Source organism: Oryzias melastigma, linkage group LG8 (assembly GCF_002922805.2).
Source record: "Oryzias melastigma strain HK-1 linkage group LG8, ASM292280v2, whole genome shotgun sequence".
NCBI lineage: Eukaryota > Metazoa > Chordata > Actinopteri > Beloniformes > Adrianichthyidae > Oryzias > Oryzias melastigma.
The window spans coordinates 6,621,826-6,638,723 of record NC_050519.1 but is presented as its reverse complement, the minus strand read 5'-3'; the positions used below and the strand labels follow the sequence as shown (position 1 = coordinate 6,638,723).

Genomic DNA, 16,898 nt, shown 5'->3' with positions numbered 1-16,898 from the left:
AACAGCTATAAAAAATAAAAAAAATAAAATCAGTCAGCATCAGTCATTTAGCAAGTTAACAAAAATGAAAAATACAGGCTTTGTTTGAATTTCTTCATCACTTCCTAAACCTTAAAAGACTAAATAGTCAGACACATGCTCACTACTTTTTTTTGAATGTCAAATGTGACGCCACACAAAAAAAATCTAAGAAATATAAACATTTTACAAAAACTTTTGATTAATCCATTGTGCTCCGATAATTAAAACCTGGTATAATTTATAAAATTTAAATATATTTTGTCAAATGACGAATCGTTCAAACACAATGCATTGTGGTCTATATTTACTAGTCTAGTGAGCCTTGATTTACACTCGTTTGTCACAGAAACCTCTGGGGAATTTTGAAATTGGAGACAATTATTGATCATTCTTTGGTCATTTGGAAATCTCGAAAAAATACCAAAACCTGTATATAGTACTAAGTAGTGAGTAACAATTACAGTCAAAAAGATTCACTGAGATTATGAATTGTTTGGATAGAATTTCTGCACAGGAAAAAAGACTGTAAAATAAAAGCTGCCAGCAGGAGGCGTTGCAGATCTACATGTTGCATTTCTGTGCTCAGAAATGAGCACCTTGATGTTTAAACTTGAACAGTTCTATTACATGAGTGTGATTAATAAATGAGCCACATTAGTATTAGTTAAGCAGAGCGTCCTGGAGTCAAAAACTCACCAGTGCAGTCGGAGTGCGTGCAGGAAGGCCGACAGACCCTCCATGATGAGGAGGATGGCCACAGTGAGAACGGCGAAGAAATAGAAGATGACGATCAGAAAGATGAAGCCTCCGAAGCTTCTGGAGGAAAGGCCGAGGCGCATCACCATGGACCACAGCACCTCTGACAGCTCTGTGGAGGAGACGGACACGTTTTACAGCGTTGACCGGCAGGCGCCGCTTCGTCTGCGGTTGGCGTTCCTTACGTGCGTGAGCCAAACTGAGCGCCCAGAGCCTCAGATAGGAGGCCGTGTTGGAGATGCAGCCCAGGCAGTACTCGATGGTGTGGATGGCCTGATGCACCGCCACGTCCGTGAAGTTGAACTGCCGGCACACAGAACTGCACGTCACCACGGGCGGCGTGAGCGGGAAGAACTCCGGTTCACGGTTTCCATTCGAGTGATTAACGGAGAAGATCAGCAGCCACCAACTTCACCAGAATTAACATTTCCAACCCGTAAAATCAGCCTCTCTGCGGAGGCACCGTGAATGCAGCCCCACCTGACCTGCCTGAACACACCCCCTCCTCGAAAAGGAAACACCAGGAACACACGGACGCACAGCTTAGGGGCGACAGCCGACAGGGGGAGGGGCAGGAAAAGATAACTACACATGCAATGTTCGACAGGAAAGGGGGGTATCTTGCAGCGTGAGCTCCTGTCCTACCTCTTCCTCCTCAGGCGCCTTGAAAGCAGGTGACAAAAGGCAAGTCTTGATTATTGGCACACATGGACAAACATTCATAAAACAGGACAGTAAGAAGAGAAAACTGTTAAACAGAGTGAGGGGACAGTCTCAGAGAAATCCCCGTTCACACAGAGAGCAGCGACATCGTTTTGGTTTAAGGACGACAAAAAAGAAAAGAATTACAACTTCAAAATTTACTCATTTAAGCCTCCATCTATTTTTCATGTTGTCATGGCGACAGTACAGTTTCCGATCATGACTTATTCAGAGCTGAAAGCTAACCCTTCCAGATCCTGTTCACTCCGACTTGTTCCTGCTCTGTTAGACTGTGAGAAGTTCCTGTGGGGTCCATCGTGTTGGTGGGGATTTTAGTTCAACGTTACCTCAGGTTCGTCCTCCGTCTGCTGGGCCAGCTGGTCGTGCTGAATGATTCCCGCCTCGTCCTCAGTGGGGCCGTTGCCCACCCTGATTCCCCCAAAGTTCTGCGTACCCTGAAGAACAGGAACACAAGCGAATTACAGTGTATATGTGAACTGGACTGAGTGACCCCTCCCCCTTGAGGAAGTATCCATTGATATTTGTTTCTGTTGTACAAGTTATGAACTGGCCAAGCAGACCCATCAATAAAAGTATGTGGTCTCATGTTGAACCTTCAAAATGTGTGACTGACAGATTGTGTAGTCTGCTCTCAAGTGGTACTTCCAATACGCTCACTCCTGATTGGCGAGACGAGGACTATAAATCACTAGATGTATAGCATTACCTGAGATAATCCTAGTGTTTATGCTGTAAGCTGAATGTGGGTGCTGAAGATGCAAGAGCTCATAGCTGAAGATGCTGAAAAAGATAGCTAAAAACATTAAAGCTGATGGCAGAAAACACAAAAGTTGATAACAGAAAACGCTGAAACTAATAGCAGGCTAAAATATTAACTAAATGCCAAATTAGCCTAAAAACTGGTAAATGTCTTATTTAGCCAAAAAGCTAACATAAAGCTAAGATATTAGCTAAACTCCAAATTAGCCAGGAAAAAAATGAAAAAAGCCAAAATTAGCCAAAACAGCTAGCATGTACCTGAAATATTAGCTAAACTCCAAAAGCCTAAAAAAATGAAAAAAGGCCTAAAATAGTAAAATCCGCTAGCATGTAGCTGAAATATTAGCTAAACTCCAAATTAGCCAGGAAAAAAATGAAAAAAGCCGAAATTAGCCAAAACAGCTAGCATGTAGCTGAAATATTAGCTCAATTCGAAAATAGCCAAAAAAATGAATAAAACATCTAAATTAGCAAAATCAGCTAGCATGTAGCTGAAATATTAGCTAAACTCCAAATTAGCCTAGAAAAACCTGAAAAAAGCCTAAATTAGCTAAAACAGAACATGTACCTGAAATGTTAGCTAAACTCTAAAATAGCCTAAACAAAGAAAAAAGGCCTAAAATAGTAAAATCAGCTAGCGTGTAGCTGCAATATTAGCTAAATTCGAAAATAGCCAAAAAAAACTGAATAAAAAGCCTAAATTAGCCAAAACATCTAGCATGTAGCTGAAATATTGGCTAAACTCAAATAGCTTAAAAACCTGAAAAATAGCATAAATTAGAAAAATCATCTAGCAAGATAAACTCCAAAATAGCCTAGAAAATTTAAAAAATCTTACATATATGATTTAATACATTCATAATTTCACATATATATAAAACAAATTTGTTTTTTTAGAACTTGTTTCAGTAAACTGAACTTCAGTTTCAGTTGTTTCTATGAAAAACACAATACTTTTACTTTGAAAATGAGACTCTTCACCTCCACTTTAATTTGAAAGTCTATGAACAGCAGCATATTTGGGTTGTTTAGTCCATATACTTAAAATTCAACATTATTCTATATCTTAAAGAGATAATTAAAATACCTGAAGTGTTTTTTTAACCACACACTTAGATTTATAAAGATCACGAATCATCAATCTCACACTTCAGAAACAGAGATACTGGTTACAGCCCTGCTGCTTACTTTCTCCAACATGGCGTCTGAATCTCAAATAAAATAAATAAATAGAGTGACTGAATTGGCTTAATTTAATTGGAGCTGGAAGCAAACCATTTTCTATGGATGATGTCACGCTCGCTCAGTCCAGTTCTCTTATACAGTCAATGGACATGATTCATACGTTTTACAGAGTTTAGGGTTTCGGCATCGTCTTACCAAATGTTTCTGCCACAAATACTGTCTCCTCAGAACCAGAGTTTTTACTATCAACATAACGGGAACACAGGCCAAGGCAATGATCACCAGAAATATCTGCAGACCCATCTGAAGAGAAAACAAAGAGTTAGCTCGATGCAGTCACTGAAGCAAAACGTTGATGGGATCTGGGAGTATCTGACCTGTCCTCTGTACAGAGGTTTGTTACCGGGGTCACTGTACTGGAAGAGGAACATGTTTATGAAGGCGATCAGGAGGCTTGGAGCTTCCCTGGAGGTGCGGGCGTCATAGGAAACCCACTTGAAGAAGATGAGAATGACTAAGTAACCGAACAGACAGGACATGAAGACTATCTCTGGGATGAACCCCAAATAGATGTTCAGCGGCTTTTTGAAATACCTGCAGCGGAACACAACCAGGCATGAGGTTACAATCATAAACTGAAGCCATGAAGGGATTTGGTAGAACAGAAAACCTACAGGTGGTTGAAGAGGCTGAGAGAGACTCCAAACAGCATGTGGATAACACCCAAGATCACCGACATCTTCATCTTGAAGGAGTTCAAGAATGTCAACTTGTTGATGGAAATACTCCAAATCTAAGAGAAAAGAAGAAATTACTTACATAAAATCTGTAACAGAATATAGTTATTTTGTTTATCCCAGGAGCTGCGTTCTAAAAATAACCCACGATAGTGGAAATCGGCTAAGTCGTGTGTCAAAGTCAAGGCCCGGGGGCCGGAATTTTGACAAAATGTATTTTTATGGAGAGTAAAATATTGAAAGTTAATAAGTTAATTTATTCTGGAATAATATTCCTGCCTTTTTATTATTCATAACAATGTTAAAAGTTACAGTTTTAAAGTTTTAAAAATTGGCATTCTGCTAGCTTTTGGACTATTTTAGCATTTACTAAGATTTTTTAGGCAATTTTGGAGTTTAGATAAAATTTCAGCTTAATGTTAGCTGTTTTGACAAATTTCAGCTTTTTTTCATTTTTGTAAGATTATTTGGAGTTTTGCTATTTTTCTCAGCTTCATGCTAGCTGTTTTGGCTAATTTAGGTGTTTTTTTTTCATTTTTGTGTTATAATTTGGAGTTTAGCTATTTTTCTTCAGCTTCATGCTAGCTGTTTTGGCTAATTTAGCCATTTTTTCTAGTTATTTTAGGCTTTTTTGTAGTTGGGTTAATATTTACATGCTAGCTGTTTTGGCTAACCTAATTTTTAAAGTTTTTCCGGCTAACATGGCATTTAGCTAATATTTTAGCTGGCTATTTCAGCTTTAGCATTGTAAGCTAATAATGTCAGCATTTTATTCTATCGGCTTCACCGTTTTTAGCTATCAATTTCAGCATCTTCAGCGGCCAAATTCAGTTTTAAAGTGTTTAATAAATGTTTCGGCCCGCGACCTAAAGTGTGTTTTAGGTTTTTAGCCTCTTGTGCGACTTTGACACCCCTGTGCTAAATCTTCTTTTTTTTTACAATCATTATAGATGTTTTAATGATGTTTTTATGAACATTTTTACACTTTTCTCTCTTGTTTTATCCCTCAACATTCAAACCTTTGCAGAAAAACTAGTCCAGTGTTATAGAATTAAAACAAAAATCTGACCCAATTGAGGATTTATGCAGATGTGTCAAGCAGAACGCATTCTGTACAGCAGACACATTAACAAGGAAGTCTGGAAAATACGTCATTTTTGTGCCATAATTTGTTTATTTTATGGGTCTGCCTGTCTTTTCTTGTTTGTGTACACATTGCTTTTTTGCTTGTTGGGACAGCTACTTGTGTGGTAAATGTGGATTATTGGAAAACACAATAAAAATTGAGTAAAAAAAATAATAAAATTAACTTTTAAAGAGAAGAAAGCCTGATAATGATTAGAGTATTTACTGGATCGATGCCGATGGGGTACGGTCCCTTAAAGACTCCCTCTACTGCCGGGTCCAACTGCAACGCGCTGTTTTCAGACAGAGTAATAAACCTAAAGAAGACGAGGAAGGACTGGTGAATTTACCCACACAGGCAGCACTGGTTTATTACGGTCTGTGTAAACAGAAGATCATGAAAAAACTCACGACCAGTTGGTGCCTTTATCAGTAAACATGGGTCTGACGCTCCACCCGGAGCCGAAGATGTTTAGGGCCTTCGAGAAGCAGTCGTTGTAAATGATGCCAGTGTACATGGAGAAGATTCCCATGAGGAGGATGATGTAGCGCCCGGCGAACACCATGTTGAAAATCTGCCGAGGATTAAAAGACGAGGTTACAGAAAAAAAAGCAAACAAAACGTGTTTTCTGTGGATGATCCAACTTTCCACCTCTCCTGGATCCGTACCTCATTATCATTCTTCTGCGCCATGAGCCTGCTCTCTCTCAACACGAGGTACAGAGCGGCGCAGGTCATGAGCGTCCCATGGCCCAGGTCCCCGAACATGACGGCGAATAGGAAGGGGAAGGTGATGATGGTGTATGGCGCTGGAGACAGATGATGGATGACGGAGACAAACGTGGAAAAATGAGAGAAACTCGACCAACAAGAGGAGCGATGAGGCGGATGAGGGGAATGCCCTTTCAGAGGGTAATCCCTCGCCAAACAAAAACGGCGTGTTGCTTCTGTTTACGGAGAGCGACGTAATGACAGACAACAGCCCAACCAAGAACTGAACAAAAGGCTGTGACGCACTCACCTGGGTTGATCTCACGATAGCTGCCGATTCCATAGGCATCGACGATGTTTTGGAAGCCTGACGTGAATTTGTTGGTCTTGTTGTACGTGGGCGGCGTCTGTTTAGTCTGCATTCTGTTGAGGATGGAAGGCACCGTGGAGCCACTTTTCTCCTAAAGAGTAAAGAAGAACAACGTTTGACAGACGAATCGTCATGATTTCAAAAACACAAGGCTTAATAAAAAGACTAAAAATGTTGAAAAGTTAAATTATTCATTTGGATTTTTGACGATTCTGCTAATCCAGCTAAAAAAATGAAGCATGCAGAACTCTAAAGCTGCTTTCTCAATTTATAACTTGAAGATCTTTGTGAAAATGTTTTTAACTCATAATTTAAAGGGCCTAATATCACATGTGTTAAAGTTAATTCTTTCTGGCCCTCCAGATCATTTTATTTTACTGTTATTAATGGCTGATGTAATCTTACGCTTATTTCTAACTTGTATAATTTTGACAAAATATATTTAATGCAGAGTAAAATATTCAAAGTTATTTAAGGTTTAAGTTGATTTACTCTAGAATAATATTCCTGCCTTTTTTATTATTCATAATTATATTAAAAAGTTACGCTTTTAAAGTTTTAAAAATGGTCATTTTGTTAACTTTTTGGACTATTTTGGCATTTACTATGATTTTTTTAGGCTATTTTGAGGTTTAGCTAATATTTCAGCTACATTCTAGCTGTTTTGGCTAATTTAAGTTTTTTTTTTAGGCTAATTTGCACTTATCTAATATTTTAGCTTGCTATCAGCTTCTGTGTTTTTAGCTATCAATTTCAGCATCTTCAGCAGCCAAATTCAGCACTAGCATTATTGCAGGAAATGCAATAAATCTAGTCTATAATTATGTTAAAAAGTTACAGTTTTAAAGCTTTAACATTTTAATTTTAGAGTATTAAATGAATGTTTATCATGTTCGGCCTTCAAAAGTGTGTTTTGGATTTTGGCCCATTGTGGCCTATATCATTAAAAATTCACTTTTTTAAACTTTTAAGTGTTCTTTAATGCCAATTTGTCACATAAAACAACCCCAGAGTGGCATTTTGCTCTGTTCACCATTTCTAAATATTCCTCTAAAATCTCGCGTTCTGAGCACCAGCTCCTCCCGATCCATGAAAACAACTGGGTCCTCAAATTGTGACATCACAAAGTGAGGAACAGCCCCTTCCTGCCAGCACTGCCCTCAGGCTAACACAAACACCCACTTTCTCCGTGGAGTTAGCGGTGATCGGCAAAAAAACCTTCATTTTTATAAGCACAATATGCACAATTGCCCTTGAAAAATGTTTAGATGTCTGTTTTTGTGGGCGAAACGCAGACACAGGAAGCAGTCGGTACCCACAAGGAGCTTAAAGGAGGGGGACCTGGTGGCAGACAAGATGGCACCTGAAAATCATTAGTTGGAAGGTTCTAGAGCCGGAACATCAACATCCACTTCCGGATAATGATGTTTGACAATTTCCATTTTTAGCCAAGGATTTTCAGCCGCCATCTTGTCTGCCACCAGGTCCACCTCTTGGTGAAGGGCGGGGCTACAGATTGACTTCTTGGTGGGAAAACAGTTCAATAAAATAACTCATATTTCATAAGAAACGTGTTCTTTAGTGTCCCAAAGGTAAGATACCATCATATATATGGATGTAGTTTACTCTGAAAAGCTTCAGAATAGCGTCATATAGGCCCTTTTTTTACAATTTATGATTCAATATGAAAAATTCTAATTATTTAAATCTTACATTTTTTAAAATAGCATTTTCATTAAAAACAAATAAACTGCATTTTAAATTGTCTCTGGGTTTTGGTACCATAAATCAAACGAAAATCTGTTTAGTAATTTACAATTAAATATAAAAAAAGAGACATTTTCATTCCAAGTTTGTTTTAAACTCATTTAAAATAACTAAAGATTTGTTGTAAATGTATTTATTGTATAATTTACTGTAGCTCTTTTGAGTTAAAATTCAAAATAAATTGCAAAAAAAGAAATGATTTATAATTGATCCAGAAATATTGGTAAAACGCTCCAGTCAAACATTCTGAATGTGCGACAGAAAACACGGCCGCTGCTTTACTTACGGTCCCCCTGCGCAGAGCGAACTGGATGGAGTCCATGTCCGACACGGGACACCAGACCTCGGCGATCAGACATTTCTGAGTGACGTCTATGTTGCAGAGGTTGAGGGTGTGGTAGATGGCCTTCATCTTCCTCACTTTGATGAACCAAACTCTCACGGTTTTAGCTGCAGCCTGCAGGACTCTCTGCCGGTGATCCTCAGTCTGGTTCAACACCTTAGGAAACAGAAGAAATCTTTGTCAAATGTACGTTTGCTTTAATGAAAACCACGAAAGAGGTTTGGATTTAAATTTAATATACATAAATTTAATACATTTAATATAAAAATACCTGATTAAGCATTAGAAACACACATTAATAGTGTTTTTTGTGTGTTTTTGTTGAAGCAGGATTAAAAACTAAAACTAAGAAAGCAACCTCTATTAATCAAACCATAAATTTGATCATACATGAAGTCATTTCTAATTTTTTTCAGGCAAAAAACTGCTTTTTAACTAAGGATGAATATCAAACCGAAAACATGTGTCAGATTGGTACCGGTGTTGAATAAAAACGCACATTTCTTTGCTTCTTGACTCATGTAAGAATGAGTGAGACCATGCAGGTGTATTAATATTCAGATAAAGTTATTTTTAGGTCAGAATCTTTGAGAAAAATTGTGAAATATTGTCTTTTTTACTGTTTTGGAATATATCCGGATACGTATCGCATTGTGATACGTATCGTATCGCCAGACCAGTCTTTTTTTTTTCTTTTTTAATAATTCACTAGGATGTGGTAGAAAGCACATTTTCCAATGTCAAATTTTAAATTTAAATTAAATTAAGATTTTTTTAAGTCAAAATCTTTAAGAAAAATAGTGACATATTGTCTCTTTACTGTCTTGGAATATATCCGGATACGTATCGCATTGTGATATGTATCGTATCGCCAGACCAGTCTTTTTTTTTTAATAATTCACTAAGATGTGGTAGAAAGCACATTTTCCAATGTCAAATTTCCAATTTAATATTTAAATAAAGTTTTTTTAGGTCAAAATCTTTAAGAAAAATAGTGAAATATTGTCTCTTTTACTGTCTTGGAATATATCGTGATATATATCGTATCGCCAGACCAGTTTTTTTTTTTTTTAATAATTCACAGGGATGTGGTAGAAAGCACATTTTCCAACACATGCTGTGGCTTGTAGTTATAATTACAGTCAATCATCAGAAGGTTTTAGCTTTAAGCTAAATAAACCAGCTTCTTCTTCAGTCCGGAGCTCAACCGTCAAAGCTAAGAATACAACTGCAGACTCAGCAGTTTTCTGAAAACAGTTGAGCTGCAAACCAACTTCACACTAAAGCGTCAAATTCTTTGAATGCAAGCAACACTTTTAATCAGACACGTTGATAAAACATCAAAACTATGATTTAATAGTTGAATTTCATCACTTTACTGAGACAAACACTGCAGTATTGCTGCTTTATGATACACAGTTGAAGGGAAGTCACATGATCAGCTTTATGCTGCCCGCCCAAAAACTTTATTCTCCTTCACATAAAAGCTGGTCTGTCAGTCGGGTCACGAACTCGACTCACAAAACGCACAAATCTGCAACCACAAAAGTTTCCTTCACATGTGAGAGAGCTTTCTTTGAAGTTGACGAGAATTGACTGACAAAGTTTGAGTTTATTCATTTAATAAACACAAATTTGAATTATGAAGAAAGTAAAACTAATGTGTATTTAGCAAAAAAAACAATGAAAATCAGTGTTTTAAGTCACTGTTTCATTATGTTTTTGTTAAAATAAAATGTTTTTTTAAGGCGTTTTACCATCTGCAGGTCATCAATGCGAGCGTTCACCCCGGCGAGCATCTCCTTCCTCTCCTGGGGGGTTTCAGGACACGGGTAGAGTGTTGCTCTAAACCTGAGGACGGATTCAAACCTTTCAAATTAAAAGTATCTTTTAAATTGCGCGCTTTACAAAACAGTAGAGCCGCTTACCCCTCGCAGATTTTCTTGACTCGGTTCTTCAGCTGGTCTCCCTGGAAAAATATGATGAAGACCGACTTGTGGACCTGATCCCCAGAGGTCGGGTCCTCCAGAGGGTCTTCGATGTCCGCCTGCCGCAGGAACACATTCCCTCTGCAAACTCTCCACAGCATCCTCTCGAATGTGGGGATGCGTTCCCTCCCGATCACTCCAGCTACGAACCTTTGAAAGGATAAAACACCGACGTCATACTTGTTCAATAAAAGATGGGAGTCTCTGATCGAGTCGGGGTTACCCTAATCTTTGTGGAGCCGCTCTGGCAGGCTCATTGGGATCCAGAAGAGTTGAGGACTCTTCAAGCAAACTGGGGTCCTCCATCTGGATAAAGAATAAATCAGCATTTATATGAACGTTGTTGAGGCTGAATAACGGTAGAATCCTGGTAGCAGAATTACAACAGAAGCCTTCCGTCTTCAGGAAACGGCTGAACAGTAACTCGTTTAATCATTTCCCCCAATCAAAGCTCATAACATCTTGTAACATGAAGAGCTGAGCAGAGTTCGCCTGTGAATGCAGTGAAGTGCGACTGATACTTGGCAAAGGTGGACGTGGGAGTTATACAGGAGCCTGGAGACGGAGATTTAAGGTCCTCCTCTGATGAAAATCATGTTTTTGAGTTTATAACATGTATGTGCGGCATTTTTGGCATATGTGGTTAAATCTTCATAATCATAATTAAATCACTACTGGGAACGCTTTTTTTTTTTAATAAAAAAAATGTGTTTTGGGTGTTTTAAACATATTCTTTAGGTATTAATTAAGCTCAAAATTACATTTCAGAGTTTTTATCTTTATTCAAATTGTTGTAAACATTTTTTTTATTATTATTTTGGTGAAAAATAGCATAATTATCTTTAAAAGACCAGAAGGAATGCTTTTCCAATAGATCAAAAGATGATCAGAGCACCAAACCATGAATGACAGTGACCATAAAGCATCATGGGTAAGAACCCCTTCTGTCAATCAGACAGCAAAAAGTTAGGTTGAGACAGCAGAGACTTTTAAAAGGAAATGACAAACACAGGAAATGAGTAAATGCAGGAAAAGTCGTCTATTTACAGCCATCTGGTGGGATTTATGGGTAAATTATAACAAATTTATTGAAATTAAATATTAAAATCCTCTTTTGATCTATTGTGAAAGTGTTCCCAGTTGTCTTTTAATTATGATCATGCCGTTTTCAGCCAAAAAAAACAAAAAATCTGTAGTTTTCTAGAACATAGCTTCAGCAGATCAGCAAAATTCATTAGAAATTCACCTTTGAGTTTGAATTTATTTTTTAAGCTTTCTATTTGTGCTGTTTTTAGCCAGATTCCAGCTCAGACGAGGAAAATAAAGACGTATGCGGTTTTAGTCAAGTGGATGCATCAGAATAAAGCGGAACAGGGAGATCGTGGCTTCACAAAAAAGCTTGTTTTCAAGCAACATTTTTCCGTCTTCATCAGATTCACAAGGATTTGACTAAAGAAATATGTAAAAAATACTCATATATCATCAAAAAAATGCACCAAGAACAATTTAAAAACACCAAAAAATTCAACTTTTATCAGTGTCTTTTACAAACTTGCATGAAAGAAAGAAAAATAGATTCTAGATTGAGCATTAAAACCACATGAATGTGACTTTTATCAGCCCACAACAGTGTTTATGAAAAAATTAATGTTTTCTGAGGTCAGAGAAAAAAAAAAGCCAACCTCTTCAAAAAACTGCTGAGTGCGGCGCAAAATGTGCTTCAGCTCGGTCAGTTCCAGGAAGTTCTTCTTTAGCGCCTCTTGGTTTGTGTTGATTTCTTTCAGCTCGTTTTCCAGCTTCTCAAAAGTCGCCTGTGAGGATTTAAAAGGGAGAAATAAAAATTAGGAGGTGTTCAGAAAAAGGTTAGAGTTAAAAGTTAAAAAAGAGGAGTCACCTCGAGGTCGATCATGTCTCTGGGAAAAGGGACTTCAGGGTTCTCTCCTGTGTCGAGAAAGGCGATGTTCGCCTTCTTAATTTCTTTTTCGACAAATCCTGTAAAGAGGAAGCGTAGAATTCAAAGATCATCACCACTAAAAAAAAAAGAAAAAAAAAATGTTGTGTTTACACAGCTCTGTTTTTCAGCTCACTCACTCAGTTTACGGTCCATCTCCTCACATCGCCGCACTTCGTTCACAAACTTGCGTTGGAACACGTTCACGTCAGGATTTAACTGCAAACGAAAAACATTACACTATCAAATAGCCCTTACAGATGAAGAACTTTACTTTTACATGTTGTGGAGGACAAAGCTCGCCTTAGGACGAGTCAGGAGTGAGCGCTCTCATGCTTGGAATGCTCAGCTGGGAGCACATGATGCACGAGGGCATGCACCGTCTCAGCAGCGTGGCTGATGCTGACGATTTCTCTCCAAAAGATTTTCAGAACCCCATATATGCACATTCAAGAACTCACATCACGGAACTGCACCATCCCGATCTCTCCCAGCTCACTGACACAACAGTAGGCAGCCTCTGACTGGAGGAAGAGCTGGGCCAGCGTCATCTCTTCACTTCTGAAGAGCTCTCCCATGTTGCTGATGGTTGTGGGGGCTCTGCACCCTTGAACCGGCGGGAAGCTGAAAATATTAGACATGAAGCGTGTTAGGGATGGGGCTGCCACAATTAATCAGCGATTTAAAAAGTCGACGACTAATTTGATAGTCGATTTGGAGTCAGAGTGTAGTAAAGTTGAAAGTTATAATGACATAATGCTAACTTTTTTAGGCTATTTTGGAGTTTAGCTAATATTTCAGCTACATGCTAGCTATTTTGGCTAATTTAGGGATTTTTTAGGCTATTTTGGAGTATAGCTAATATTTAGGCTACAAGCTAGCAATTTTGGCTAATTTGGGTTTTTTTTTGTTTTTAAGCTGTTTTGGAATTTAGCTAATATTTCAGCTACATGCTAATTATTTTGACTAGTTTAGTATTTTTCAGTTTTTTAGGCTGTTTAGGAGTTTAGCTAATATTTCAGCTACATGCTAGCTATTTTGGATAATTGTGTTTTTTTCAGATTTTTAGGCTATTTTGGGGTTTAGCTAATACTTCAGCTACATGCTAGCTATTTTGGCTAATTTAGGATTTTTTCTGTTTTTAGGCTATTTTTTGGGTTTAGCTAATATTTCAGCTAAATGCTAGCTATTTTGGCTAATTTAGGGATTTTTAGGCTATTTTGGAGTATAGCTATTATTTAAGCTACAAGCTAACAATTTTGGCTAATTTGGGGTTCTTTTGGTTTTTAAGCTGTTTTGGAATTTAGCTACAATTTCAGCGACATGCTAGCTGTTTTGGCTAATTTCAGTTTTTTTTCTGTTTTTAGGCTATTTTTGGAGTTAAGCTAATATTTCAGCTCCGTGTTAGCTGTTTTGGCTAATTTAGCCTTTTTTGTTGTTTTTTAGGCTAATTTTGCATTTAACTAATATTTTAGCTAGCAGTCAGGTTCAGCGTTTTCAGCTATCAACTTTAGCATTTTTAGCTATCAGTACTAGAATCTTCAGCGGCCAAATTCAGCTCACAGCATTCACACTAGCGTTATCGCAGGGAATGCTGTATACATCTAGTTTTTAGTTCATATAAAGCTAATGATGGTTAAAATGTGTGCTTTACAACCAGTTTGTGCATGACCTGATTAGTCGACTATTTAGAAAAAATAATTATAATTAGTCGACTACAAAAATTCCTTCTGTGCATGATCCACACGCACCAACATGAGAAAAGCCTTACAGATATGTGATAGTTTTTCACTGAGGTGAAAAGTGGTCATGAGATTTTTTTTTTTTTTTTGGTCTACTGCTACTATAATCCTCAAGTTTTCAGCTTTATTTGAGCTCTTTTGATAAAGTCTTTTAGCTCCAAATGTTCAGATTTTCTGAATACCAAAAGAGCTCAGCAACAGAACCTCCAACTGTTAAATCACCACACAGACTTAATCTAAGGATTACAAGCCAGCATGTGACCAGCCTCTATAGTAAGCCTTAACAGCGGAAGAACAGCTCGATTATCGCCGTGGGCAAGTGTTACCAGTCAGTGACAGGACTTTTAGAGTTTCATTCCCCGCACAACTATTTAAAAAGAGCCTCCATAAGCCGCCCAGGACCTCCCCTGAAGGTGTACAGCAGAGGAGAGTAGCAAAGCTCTCCGGACGGGAGGATCCCTGACGTCCGGGGATCGATACGGGGCTCGCGCGCTCATTTACAACCGCCTTTTAACAGCTGAGAAACTGTGAACAACAAGATTCATCTTCGCCTTATCTTCCATTCTCCAACTTATAAAACTAATAAACACAAATAAATAGAAATGTTGCTAGAAAAATATATATAGGGCTAATACAAGTTTAGCACACCTGTTGAACGTATAGACTAGCTCTCAATTGATGACGTTTACGGTCGGATTCAAGCGACTTCCTTCGGATATGAAGTCCTTACCGTTCAGATAACCCCTTAAATCCTCTCGTTTGTGCGTCACCAAACGTTTTCCCCTCAGAAAAGCTGGATGTTGAGGTCGGTGCTTTGACGGATTCAGCCTGGCAGCGACATTTCAAAGCGGAAGTTTCCAAGTATCCTTCCACAAGTCACGTGACAACAAAAGCTACTTTCTATTGGCTGAGAGACTCCCTCCCGACCTGTTGTGTTTGTCGCTATCGTCCAATTTAACGTCTTATTTTGAAACTCATAACCGGAACTGACATCATAACTCTCTGAAGCTAATGCTAAAGGTACGACGACATCAAATTTATCAAAAATATACCACTTTACTGTCTTTCCTTAACATTTTTAGTTATTTTACAATTGCACCTTCAGTAAATATACAGGTTTAAGTGTCTTTGCTGCCCTCTTGTGGTTAATTAATATACTAAATGTAATTGTTTTTACTGTTTTTAGGCGAAGACACAACTGGGTTTTTATTTTTTAATTATAATTTTATTCTTGGATAACTTATTACGGTGTCTTTGGTAGACTTAATAATAATTATTATAATTAATAATGTAATCCATTAAAAACTCCCTTCATTTCCTTAGATTAGATTGTGAAGTTATACCACCCTCTAGTGGTAACAAAAGCTACCATATCATAATTGTCCATTAACTTTATTTTTTTATTTACAACAACGTAAATAAGCACAGCTCTTTGGGTTCTTTATAAACACAAATCAAATGTAGGCTGAACAAGGTTGAATAACTTAAAAACTATCTTGGAAAAAGTTGGAAGCTGCCAAAACAATATTTTTTAGTTATGTTTTATTTATCACTATCATAACTGTTTATTACCAGAGTTCAATGTGCTCCCACCATAATGTAATATGCAATTATATTGGTTTATTTTTAATTTATATTTTAGATGTAAATTGAGATATTTAATTAAACATTTTGTGTTGTCTGAGTACTTTATTTTGAAGGTACAGACAGGAAAATTAAATTACTGCATTTAAAAACTAAAAACTTGATAGACTTTTTTCCACTTCACCACAAGGTGGCAACAAATACTAATTCTTAATTGTATGATGTTGGAACCAAATTTTAAGAATTTGTCTTATTTGTTTACTTTAATATAAATTTTCTTTATATTTCTGAGGAAAAAAATTCACGATTAAACTCTTTTGGATGGAAGTAAGGCCATCTAATACCCAACAAGCCTTAAAGACTTACTCCAATCATCTTTTGATCTTTTCAAAGTGTTTCCAGTTGTCTATTAAATATGAAAAGAAGATGTTAAAAACACAATTTTAATTGGAGTGGATCTTGGAAGCAAGCTTTAAACAGTTACAGTTTACTTAAAATATGGATCAATATAATTAAATTAAGAATATTATATAAAAAATAGTTATTTAAATTCTACAGAAAATCTTCATAAACTAAATAAACACAATTGAACATAAACTTTTACCAATTTTGCATCTATGTTGACAGAATTTGTATAGTTTGGTACCATGCTACAATGTTTTGCGCCCTCTAGTGGTCAAAATATGAACAACATTTCAACATTAACTTAAAATTTGGCTGTGATCAATCAACTCTCAATTTACATTTTTTAATCTTCTAATAAGTTATTCAAAACATTCTAACATTATTTCTGTTTTATATTCCATTTTTAATACTTTTCCTCAGAAAGATGCAGAACAAAATTTGATTTAATTATTATTTTTAACCCCTCAAATGTATTGTTTTCGGCAATATAAAATATTTCTTATTTTTTTATTTTAGTCTTCAAAGTTTGCTTTTTTTGTAGATCAATCCATCAATCTGAGGCTTAGACGAACAACAGAAAAATGAAAAATATTTGGAATTTATTCTAAAAAAAAACAACGTTTTAAGGATTATTATGATCTGTTCCATTTATTTTCACGAGGTGGGGGACAGAATGGGGTGGAGCAGCAGCATCGATGGAGGTGGTGGGTGGAGGCCGGCTGTGTGAGGG

The 16,898-nt window shown here is 37.1% G+C and overlaps 1 protein-coding gene across 3 annotated transcripts in view; it reads right to left on the bottom strand.

The window, feature by feature from the left end:
- The window catches only part of atp6v0a1a (ATPase H+ transporting V0 subunit a1a), an 18,141-nt gene extending 3,032 nt beyond the window's left edge, over positions 1 to 15,109 (bottom strand). Inside the window, exons 1-20 of one of the 3 annotated variants that reach the window (XM_024273022.2) lie at positions 14,910 to 15,109; positions 12,899 to 13,061; positions 12,578 to 12,656; positions 12,381 to 12,478; positions 12,169 to 12,297; positions 10,710 to 10,792; positions 10,427 to 10,636; positions 10,256 to 10,349; positions 8,442 to 8,654; positions 6,329 to 6,479; positions 5,977 to 6,116; positions 5,718 to 5,881; positions 5,533 to 5,623; positions 4,119 to 4,237; positions 3,822 to 4,038; positions 3,640 to 3,747; positions 1,827 to 1,934; positions 1,423 to 1,467; positions 963 to 1,080; positions 718 to 889 (exon numbers count right to left, since the gene is read on the bottom strand). In XM_024273022.2, coding sequence (XP_024128790.1) covers positions 718 to 889; positions 963 to 1,080; positions 1,423 to 1,467; positions 1,827 to 1,934; positions 3,640 to 3,747; positions 3,822 to 4,038; positions 4,119 to 4,237; positions 5,533 to 5,623; positions 5,718 to 5,881; positions 5,977 to 6,116; positions 6,329 to 6,479; positions 8,442 to 8,654; positions 10,256 to 10,349; positions 10,427 to 10,636; positions 10,710 to 10,792; positions 12,169 to 12,297; positions 12,381 to 12,478; positions 12,578 to 12,656; positions 12,899 to 13,015 — 2,456 coding nt within the window. In that variant the 5' untranslated portion in view covers positions 13,016 to 13,061; positions 14,910 to 15,109. The remainder of the gene's footprint in view (positions 1 to 717; positions 890 to 962; positions 1,081 to 1,422; positions 1,468 to 1,826; positions 1,935 to 3,639; positions 3,748 to 3,821; positions 4,039 to 4,118; positions 4,238 to 5,532; positions 5,624 to 5,717; positions 5,882 to 5,976; positions 6,117 to 6,328; positions 6,480 to 8,441; positions 8,655 to 10,255; positions 10,350 to 10,426; positions 10,637 to 10,709; positions 10,793 to 12,168; positions 12,298 to 12,380; positions 12,479 to 12,577; positions 12,657 to 12,898; positions 13,062 to 14,909) is intronic. The other 2 variants (XM_024273023.2, XM_024273024.2) reach the window with 2 other exon arrangements.
- Between the last annotated feature and the right edge of the window lie 1,789 nt (positions 15,110 to 16,898).